Source organism: Pinus tabuliformis, chromosome 4_1 (genome assembly GCF_031772625.1).
Source record: "Pinus tabuliformis cultivar Carrire ecotype Pingquan chromosome 4_1, CPIR1, whole genome shotgun sequence".
NCBI lineage: Eukaryota > Viridiplantae > Streptophyta > Pinopsida > Pinales > Pinaceae > Pinus > Pinus tabuliformis.
Genome location: NC_142303.1, coordinates 153,034,973 through 153,046,609, shown reverse-complemented (window position 1 = coordinate 153,046,609; position 11,637 = coordinate 153,034,973). Strand labels below are relative to the sequence as shown.

General features: G+C 33.2%; 1 protein-coding gene across 1 annotated transcript; it reads right to left on the bottom strand.

Annotated features, from left to right (window-relative positions):
* Positions 1–1,819: 1,819 nt before the first annotated feature.
* Positions 1,820–2,713, bottom strand: LOC149174655 (uncharacterized). Its single transcript, XM_089422650.1, has one exon. The coding sequence runs from the start codon at positions 2,432–2,434 to the stop codon at positions 2,015–2,017; it is 420 nt and encodes a 139-aa protein (XP_089278776.1). The 5' UTR covers positions 2,435–2,713; the 3' UTR covers positions 1,820–2,014.
* Positions 2,714–11,637: the final 8,924 nt, after the last annotated feature.

Here is an 11,637-nt window from a genome sequence, read left to right as displayed (position 1 = left end):
TTAAAATTTAAAATTTATATATTTTCATATTTTTAAAAATTATAATTTTAAATTGTTTTAAAATTAGTTGGAATTTTGAAAATCAAGCTTCATAATAAACATAAAAATATTCCACATGCAAACACATTTAACATCATCAAATGAATGTTTAGTGGTTAGGTTATTGTTATTTATAATTTAAAATATTAATATTTATTATTATAAGGATGATATGTTTTTAGTAATAGTATAAATAATAAAATTTTAAACAATAATTAAATTATTATTAATAATAAAAAAGAAAAATATCTAGTTAATTTTATTTGAGATGGTTTCAATGTGATTGTTTAGAGTTGAATGTATTCGATTTAAGTAATTTCAGTTTAGTTCAGTTTTTATCATTGATTTGTTTGAATTATGTTAAGTGAAATTGATTTTATTTATTATAGTCGATTTGGTAAAGAGTGATTGATTATGGTTGATTTGAAAAAGTATTGTAGGTTTGGTTTACTATGGCTACTTGTGTTTTAATATTTTTGGTTTATTATGAAAATTATAGTTGACTTTCTTTAAACATGGTTCATTATGATCAACCATGATCCATTTATTGAACTAAGGTTGACATGAATTGATTGTCAAAGGATGCTTTTGCTAAGCATTGTTTAGTTTCATTATTGCTAATTTTGGTTGACTATGCTTTAAGTACAGTTGACTTGGGTACCTAAGATGACTATAGTTGAATTCTTGTTGACTATGCATGGTCTTAGATGATTTTTGTAAACCGTGACTAAACACAATTCACTATTTCACTTTAGTTAAGTGTGGTTACCTTAGCTAGTTGTGGTTGACCATGGAGGACTTCAATGGACTTTGGTTGATTGTAGTTGACTAACCTAACCATAGTGTATTATAGTTGATTATGATTGACTTTATTTAATTATTGTTGAATTATTTAGCTATGGAAAATGTTAGTTAACTTTGGTTTGCTTTTGTCTATAGTGGTTGACTATATAGATTTAGTTAAGTCTAGGTGATTATGGTTAACTTTGGTTATGAGATTGCTCTGATTCAATATGATTCATATAGTGATTGTGATTAATTCTATTTTATAGTCATATAAATTGAATGGCTAGCAAACTCCAATTAGTTATAAATCCATAATAAACATCAAAACACTTATAAAATTAAAATAAGCATAAAAATTAATATGATTGATGGTTGTAATGAGGTGGTATGATTTTCCTTGAATAACAATAATGAGTCAAGCTGGTCCATTCACTAATAGCAGTCAGTCACAGTTATTTTCACAAGTGATTTATGATAGGTTTTCCCACTCTTTGAAAAAAAACATGCAACAAGATTCTTAACCATAGATATTCATTCTCAATTATGAAGATTTTAAATTTATAAACATACTTTGATTCTTCAATATTCATTAAGTTAAAATATATGTATAAGGGATTAAATTTATAAACCTGCTTTGGTTCTCAATTATGGAGATTTTAAATGAGTTAAAATATATGTATAAGGGATTAAGTTAATTTTATATATGAATTGTTAATAAATACGGTAATGTATACCAAGAAAAGAAAGGAAACGATAACATGATGAAAGGAATATAAAGTAAGAGGGGGAAAGGAATATAAGTATGAAGGGGAAGGAATAAAGACGCCAAGCTAAAATAATTTTTATTATAAAATAAGAAAAGGGATAAAGGAATTTTAAGAGGGAAGAAGAGTCTGGAATAAGGGAAAGAACGGGAGAGGTAGTGGTGAGGTTAAAGAGAAAGGAGATGAATAATATGTAAAAACTTAGAAAAAAGGAAGAAAAAAAAGGAATATAGCAGGGGGCAGCCAGGGCTGTATTAGAATGACTTTCAATGCCGCCTTGGAGAACATCAGGTAGAATCTACGCTGAGAATCGATCCTGGGCCGATTGTGTTAAAACTCCCACGGATCTTCTATCCCTACTAACCAGATCCCAGCGGATGGCCATGGAGCTCTTATTTATAAACAACTAACTGTACCATAACTCTCTATGTCTCAACAGCAGCAGCAGCCTGTATCTCAGCCTCAATCAACCACGTTCTGTAAATTTCGACTAACATCTTTTCATCGTACTCTTTTAGCGGCCGCTGTCCAAAGGGATTCCCACCGCCAACAGCATACTTAGGGGCGAACCCACCACCCATTAAATCGCTGGAGAAAAGCCTGGAATCCGCCAGATTCAGCATCATTTTCACATAAGCGTCTCTCAGCTTAACCAGATAAACCATGGGATTCAACCATTTCCTTAATTTGATCTTGGGGTGGACCCTGAATCTCCAGATCTTTCTGCTCTTGCGGCTGCCTCCCAGCTTGGCTCTTCCCTGGCGGCGACGCTTGGTGGAGCCATCTAACCTCACATATTTTCCCCTGCTCTGTAACAGAACCTTCAAGCTCTCATAAAGCCCCATAACCCCCAACAAAATTCACAGCAAATCCTTTCTATTTTTGCAAGCTCCTGAACTCAAAATAACCCCAGACAAAAATAAAATTAAAGTCTGAGCGCAAACAAGATTTGACAAATTCAACAGAATATGCGTGATACAAGGGAGATTTATTGTCCAAACCCCCTTCTTTAAAGTGCCCTAACCGCCTTCTACTAGTTCCCATGCATCGAATTTTGAAAAACAGGCCACGGCCACCGGATTAACGAGAAATAAAAGCTGAAAAAACAGAGGCTGTGTGCGATGGAGCAGGGTATGAATAGAGACTGCTGATATAAATGATGACGTTCATAATTCTAGTAACGTCATAAAGCGGACACGCATGCGTCACAAAGTGTAGGTAGCCCATAGAGTGATGGCTGTGTGCCAACATAATATAAAGTTGATTGGCGATCTTATCCTTCACATCTTCTTTTTTCAATGAATCTTTATCCTTTAATTTTAATTTATTTTATTTAATTATTTATCATAAGTGGAAACTTATTATAATTTAATTATTTAAGGTTGACTCATAACTATTATTTAGGGAAATTATGCTCCTCAAATTATTGATGCTCCTCAAATTATTGGTTATTATTTAGGGAAATTATGCTCCTCAAATTATTGATGCTCCTCAAATTATTGGTTATTTGGTGTAAGATGCTTTTTGGTCTTGGATTTTTAATTTGTTTCTTTACATCAGGGAAATACAAATTATTAATCAAATAAAAATAGTTTTAAAACTTACTTCAAATTTTAAATATAGTTAAATTATTTTTCTCATTATATTTTATTTTTATTTATACACTCATATATATATGTTTTATTTTTATTTATACATATCATATTATATAAAAAGTGTATCTAAATTAAGAAATTTTACACTAAACATATATTATATTACTTGAAAAAAATAAATATATTCAATCATATTTATTTTTACTACTAAATTAGTTAGTGATTTAGTGTAATTATGTATAGTAACTTTTAATGTAATTTTGTAGCTTTTGCAAGTTATGATGAAACATTTTCATGAAGTTTTAAAGTAGTTTGTTAAAACCAATTACCTATATTGAGTTTTGAGAGGAATATTTGATTTTAAGTTTTAATGTGGCTACTTGTATTAAAAGATGACTTTATAAATAATAAAAAAAGTTTGAACCAACTTGTAAATAGTAATTTGGGAGGATTTTAACATTTCAAGCCGTAATAATATATAGAGCTTGCATTTTGAAAAAAAATCATGATCGTTTTGCAAATAAGAGGGATGGAGTTTGCATTGGAAAAGCATTGCAAACATCTACAGCTGATTGGTGATTCCAAAATCGTTTGTAATCGGTTAAATAATGCATCCCACTGTAATGCATTTTCATTGAGGCATATATTAGAAGAAGCACAAAGGTTGATATCTTCTTTTGACTCCTTTGCCTATCGCCACATTTATAGGGAGAAAAATATGGGGGCAGATCACCTTTCCAAAGAGGCAGCGCTTAGACAGGGCAATGACTGGTTGATCCAGGAGGAAATAGATGGGACCTTCCACCAGCATTACCACAAACCTTTTGTGGAACTTAGAGAAAATGGGCTATAAGCCCTATAATATTTTCTGATAATCTTGTATATATCATGTTTATATTTACAACTTATTGGTCTATATTTATGACTTTGGATATACAGTCCAGATTTTGATACTTAGTTTCTCTCTCTGTGAAGAGACAGCTTTCAATTTTGATCTTGTTCCCTCTATGTTAGAGAGCAGGCATAGACACAGTGCAACAGGTAACAAAATCCCTGCATGGAGATACAATTATTTCTTTACTTTTCTCTGGTCAACAGTTTTGTGAACTTGACAGGCAACTTAGACACAGTACAACAGGTAACAAAATCCCTGCATGGAGATACAATTATTTCTTTACTTTTCTCTGGTCAACAGTTTTGTGAACTTGACAGGCAACTCTGCCTCCATATGCATATGCCTTAGCATCTACAAAATGTAATTTCTTATATATCAATAGAAATTACGACTTTTTTCCATGGGAAAAAAAAGAGGGATGGAGCTAAGGACAAAGCTCTCCTAATAGCACCCAAGACTTCAATGTCCCAAACCTAGTCATGTTAAGGTTCAAGTATAAATTTATCAAACACATCAAAGTCGTGGTAACCAAGCATTTAAGATCTCCATATCCAACCACAAAATAAACCCATTCTCTATATTAAACAAATAAATAGACCCATTTTATCAAAATTGGGATTCATCATTGGCACAAAAATATGAAAGCACTACATAAAAGCTCTCAAAATAAAATAAAAAAATTATATTTCACTTCTCCCATAAAAAAGTCCATTTTATTATTTCTATTGGACAACTAAAAAAACTCTTCAATTTAATTACTCCATCCCCATATATTAGTGTGTTATATAAAATACCAATAACACTTGGATGTGGGCATGGTGGTGTTGTGTATGAACCTTCACATTTCAAGCTTTAGTGTTCATGGTTTATGTTTCAAGTGCAAGATTGCATGATGTGAGATGCGATGGAGACAAGCTTTTCTAGAATGCCCAAAGATCCATTGTGGGTGTAGTATGTTTTTATTTAAGAGTCTCAACCATGTGGACACAAAATTTATGCTTAACTTAGAGTCTCATTATGGAGTGTTAGCATTATGGGTACCATGTAGTCTGTGCTTATCTTGGAATCTCGGCTAGGGTAATTGCTAACTTCTTTTATTTTTTGCAACATGATTTGAAATTGTTAATATTTGAGATAAGCGAGTTATGAATATTTTAACTCGCTCATTAAAGTGACGATTTTAAAAATTAATAAAATGTCAATGATGACATGTAGATTTTGAAATTTCCAATATATGATGATTAAGTGAAAGTGTAGTCTAACTATTAGATTTTTTTTCCTTTTTACCCTAAAAAATGCTTAAAACATATAGATTTTGGTAATTAAATAACTTAAACTTATGATTTTAACAAATAAATTAGCAGAAAAAAATACTAAAATAATATAAGTTAAATACAAAAAAATAAAAAATCTCTATTAAATTATAAGTCAAATTAACCCCTTTAAAAAAAATCTAATAATTATAATACACATTAATACCCATCTTATTTAACACTTAGTCACCACTATAACTATATAATTATACAATCCACCGCACCCACCTTTTGGACTAGGACATGTGAAGCCAAGTTGGGACTCGGATCAGCCACATTACTTTTAACCGTTAATGACAATTTGATGTGTATACTATTTTTTTTAAACGAGGACAAGGTTGCATTTAGTGTTCAAAATTGAACACGTCACAACGCGTCAAGAGCCCTCTAGCACGTCAAAGAAGTGCTCAACAAAATTTGGGCGTAAAAAAAAAAAAATTAATTTTTATTTCTATAGGTTTAAAAAAAAAAAAATATTATAAAATGCCCTAGGAAGGGCTACCAGTCCACCATACATTTTTGAAAATTCAAGTTATTTATTGTATTACCCATCCATGGCTACAAGTTGCAACTTGCCTTGTTCTCTAGATGAGTATAGACTTAGAGTCTAAGGTACGCAAGCAACAAGTTGGATGAGTATAAACTTGGAGTCTAGGGTACAAGCAATAAGAGGTTGTTGCAGCTTTATAAAAAGCATAAATTATGTATAATATCCAACATCGGTTTTGCGTAATGGAGGATGTCGCATTGATAGCAGTCGTAATAGCAGCTTTAGTGATCCAGAAGAGTTGGAACTTGGAGGTGCTCTGCAAGCAAAGTTTTGGTAGAGTTTCACGTTGAATTGTAACTTGCCCATCGAAAGCTAATACGAGCTGGTCATTCCTATTTCCACAAAATGGACTCCATGCTATTGATCGGTGGTACATTTATTTTTATTGTGCCTACAACTCTGAGACTTTCCTTAGGCAAATCCAAAGCACTCCAAAGGTCTGGGTCATTGAAATCATTCTCCTGACCTTGTATCCATGAAGTCGTTGTTCAAAAGATAAAAAGGTGAGGCAGGAGGCTCTAGGGTCACAACCATTTCTGTAAATCGAAAACCCTTTATTGATATTTTTAAGTGTTTGGGGATTCTTGGACGAAATCATAAAATAATTCAGATGTAGATCTAAAGAGAAGATGCAAAGTAGCAGGTTTACATACGATATTAGAATGCTCCTTTGCACAGTAGAATAATCGGTAGATGACAACTACAATTTTCTGGGAGAATTTTGGTGAAGAATTTGGGAAAAAATTTAAATCTGACATAGTTTCATTTAGATGAGCTTCTGAGTTTTCAATGTAATCAATGAAGACTTTAGCGCCTCAACTTGGATGAATTTCATTTAAATATTTGTGGTGACAAATGAAATATGCTTTGAAGTTCAGAGTTGCCTAAGTACAAATAAATAGTTGGTCAGGGGGAAGGAACCTATGAATATTCTTTCGAATTCTTACTAGGTGAGCCATAAGCATCAAAGCAAACAAAATAAGTAAGGGTAAAAGTGGTTCCTTCCTTGTGCAAGCAGGCGACACTTGAAGCACGAAGCATAAATGAAAAGGTAAAGATGGCTCGACTGGAAAATGACACCATCGATATCGATGTGTGTCCTCTTGAACATCCATATTGAGGTGAACCACCATAACTTGTTGCTAGTCAACTATTAATCCCAGTAGGCACGACAATAATCATAGTAGTTGCTTGTTGGCACTAAAGGTTCTCTCTTGGAACACATTCTGAATAATGTGAAGTTCTCAATTTTCATATGGCTTAGTTGGAAAGAGTGTTCATACTCCTCTCCCTCCCGTGATTCCAATGAAGAAGTTAAGGTTTCTTCAGGTGTGTCTGGGTACACATTAAAAACATTGTGCCAACAAGAATCAAGGTAAATTGAAATTTCTTGTGTAAAAGTGTGTTTAGTGGCTATTATTATCAAGAGATTGTCTCGAAAGGATTCAAAACGTTTAGTAGATGAGAAGCACGATCTACATGTAAATATCTTTCTTGCAGTTTCTTATATGTTTGGAGTTGCAAACAGATGGATGTGTGCAGTTGAAAAACATATGGAGTTTCCTAGCTGACAAAACTTCAATGGTTAGATGTTAGTGGGTGTGCTAAGTAGAAAACCACCTGTCCTCCATGTCCTTCTAGGCATCTTAATGTTGTAGAGAAAGTTATGTATGTGTCGTCATCATCACTTTTGATTTTAAATGAAATTTATTTCTAGAGGCCTTATTTTTTTTTTTAATTTAAATCTTCATGGTTACAGATGAAAGATGTTGATATGTTCCTAACGAAATTAAAAAAAAAAAGTGATCTCGTGTTTCTACTTTTAAATTTATTAGTATAATTTTTTTGAGTGGTTTTCTTTTTAGTTATTTTTGAAATAGTTCTTGACAGTACCACTGGATAACAAAGCTTTTTTTTCCCTAAAATCAAGTTGAAGATTTTCAAAACCCTTAATAATTTCATGAGCAGATTATAAATATGATTATGCCCATAAACGTTATTTTTTCACCAAATTTTCAAAACCCTTAATAATTTTATAAGCAAATTATAAATATGATTATGCTCACTGGATCACAGATGAACCACAGAGAGGAGGCTCACAAGAGATATGCAAGAACTTAATTGGAAACACAAACATAGAAATCTTTCTTTCTATTATGGAAATACTCCGATGAATTTACGAGTGAGTAATACTGAGCCCTTCCTTCCTTTATATAGGAATTTTGAGGGAAGTCTCATTTTCCTGATACTTCATTTCAAATCATCTTTAAAACAAATCACCCATGATTGTCCTTAAAGACATGATCATTTCGAGTCATATCTAAAACAAATCATCCAGGACTGTCCTTAAAGGCATGATTTTCACAAGGTCCTTCTATAGATAAGACTTAAAGTGGACTATGAAAAATTTAACACAGTGGAGATTCCTAAGGAGGAACCCACGAAATAAAGTAAAGAAATTTACAGAAAAGCAAACACAGTGGAGATTCCTGAGGAAGAACCCACGAAAGAAAGTAAAGCAAATTACGGAAAAGTAAACACAGTGGAGATTCCTAAGAAAGAACCCACAAAAGAAAGTAAAGCAGATTACGGAAAGTAAACACATTGGAGATTCCCGAGGAGGAACCCAGAAAGCAAGTAAAACGTAAATCATATTACATAGAGGAGATTCTTCACGGGTGAACCCCTCGAAAGTCGAGAAATATGAAATGAGTGTCTACCAATATTTTCCTTTCGAATTCCTATCAGAGTGATATTCATAATCAGAATCAGTAGGTACTTCATGATGAGGATCAAGATTTATCCCAAGTATGATTTGAGAGAGCCAGGGTGGCTCATTTCCAAAGCAAACTAAAAAGGACGAAGATGCCATAAAAGGATCATAATTGACTGATGGAATGCCAATTTCTCCAAAATAGTCGATGTTGATGTTGAAGTGATTTTCTATCAGAGAGACTGTGGTACCTTGATAAATAAGATCAAATCCAAAGATATCATATATGAGGATGCCTTCTTCCATATCTTTATGGAGTAAAGACAGATTCCAATGTGGGCTTGCTTTACCAAGATCATCTTTTCTTGGGACAAATGAAAACATCGGTAGGTCTATCCATTAGATCCAATGTATGAAAGGGGAAAGAACATCTTCACAATACATTACTATAAAAATCCTTTCCCAAGCTCTCGCATATTGCAAAATTCCATAATAATCCATCCAAGTTAAACTTGGATCAAAGATATAAACAATATTTGGGTGGTTTGCCCTGGCTTGACCAAAATAGATGTGATTATTATTAATGAGGCTCCAGTTGACGTTATAACTATTTCTCCCATCTTTGGAATTGAACCATTTCTCTAAAATCATTTTCTAGATCTCTAATGGCAGTGATAATTTTTTTTTGAGAAAGATAATCCCAACAGAACTGACAACGACATGATGGGCATAAATTGATTTGAGATTAGGGTTTTAAGGAACTTTCTCCTATCTCAAATTTCTTGATGGATATAACCTTTAGATCTCATGTTCCCTCTCTGGTCATCATATCAGCGAGATAGTTTTCTTTTCCTTCTTTGTAGATATCAAAATCAAATCCTTCGAGCCAGAGTGCCCATTTTAGGACTCGGGAATTCCCTTGTTCCAATTTTTTTATTTTTTTGTAGCATATCGTTCATGTGTTTGAGATCTATTTTGACAGTAAAATGCAAACTTTTTAGGAAAAGGATAAATCTTTTAATACCATTCTTAACAACTAGTATTCCTTTATGGGATGATGGATATTTCAGCTCAGTCGCCGAAAATGTTCATGAAACATAACCACAAATCTCATCTCTTTTATGATGCTTTTGTAGAAGAATAGCAGCCCAACAAGAGTAAGAAGCATCAGTTTCTAAAATGAAAGGTAAATCTTGTTCATGAAGGGACAAAGATGGAAAATCCTTAATTTTATCTTTGATGCGTTGAACTGCTACAGTCATCTGTGGTAGCCATACTGAATCCTTTTTTAATCTCTGCTAAAGAATTTTGGTATCCTTATCTTGTTATGGGTAGAATTTCCAAATATAGTTCAAACATCCCAAGAATCTTTGGACAGATTTGATATCAGGAAGTTGGTATGGAAATCTCAATAGGGATTGCAGAACATGAGGTTGCAGTTGAATCTTCCCTTGGGAAATATATAGTCCAAGATATTCGATATTGGTTTGAGAAATGATGAACTTATCCTGAGTGGGAGATAGAACTAAGTTGTGCTTAAAAACAACCTGCTAAAACAATTCCAAATGCTTCTTGTGATGTTGTATGTCTCTGCTGAAAACTAAAAAATCATCAATATAACAATAATAAAATCAAAATTATGGAAAATATCTTCCACGCGTTTCTGAAATTTAGAAGGCGCATTCTTCAGGCCAAATGTCATAACTGTCCATTGGTATTGCCCTCCTGGAACAACAAAGGTAGTCTTATATCTATCCTGAGGATCTATGCCTATCTCCCAAAAACCACTTTTCAGATGAAATTTGTTAAACACATTAGAAACTAAGATTCTTGCATGGAGCATGTCTTTTCTTGGTAGAGGATACCTGATGGGTTCTAGCGCTTCCTTTAATGCCTTGTAATTGATCACCAACCTGTTTTTCCTCTTTAAATCGTTCTAAGTGTTTGTTGACATAGAAGGCTGGGCATGGCCATGAACTTTTGCAGGGTTCAATTAATCTCCTGTTCAAGAGTTGTTTGATTTCTTGTTGGCACAACTTTTTCTCTATAAGGCTCTTGTGGTTTGTGATCAGACCCCTTTCTAAAAGGAAGTGAAACAAAGTCCTTTTCTCTGAACCAAAATGTATCAGGATGCTCTGCTGTGCATTTTTCCCTAAGCTTACATGCAATATCTTTGAGAACTTCTTGCCCATGTAGGTCAACATGTTTGATAATCTTTTTTATTTTTGATAAGTCTTCAATAACTTCAGTGACTATATCCACATTATCGGGAGGAATTCTGATAGAGTATGTATTTGGCGCAGGGACAGATACTTTCTCATTTTCGACACTGAATGTGATCTGGTCCTTATCAACAATCATGGGCATGTGTCTTTTTACAAAATATTGACCAAGAAGAATATCAGATCCAGTGTCGTAATTATACAGAGTAACATATACAATTGTTGAAGAAATATATATCGGAAAATTAGGAGCTACATAAGAAATCTTCATGAGTTGTTTGTTAACGACTTTGAAATGTAACTTTGTTGGTTGCCAATAATAAGTTGGGATAGCTTTGTATTTGCAGAAACTGCTCATGGCTCTTGTATCAATTTGTGCGTCTAACTGATAGTTTTTGAATCCTCGTATTTTGATGAAAACTGGAATGACCATCCTATCTCCTATGCCACTGATTTCTTTCACTAGTTGTTCTTCTGTATTCAGCCCAGTTGTTGTGTGTGCCTTGTCAAATATAGATGATACAAATTTGGAATTGAGTTCGTCTAGTTTTTGAACTTTTAGTTGAATTTGTTCTGCTATGTTGACCAATTGTTGTCTATCTCTCCGTAAACTTTCTTCAAGTATTCTAATGTCTTCTAGGACAACATTGTGGCTTGGGTCTTCTAGGACAACATTGTGACCAATTTGGACTGGATCATAGATGAACCACAAAGAAGAGGCTCACAAGAGATATGCAAGAACATAATTGGAAACACGAGG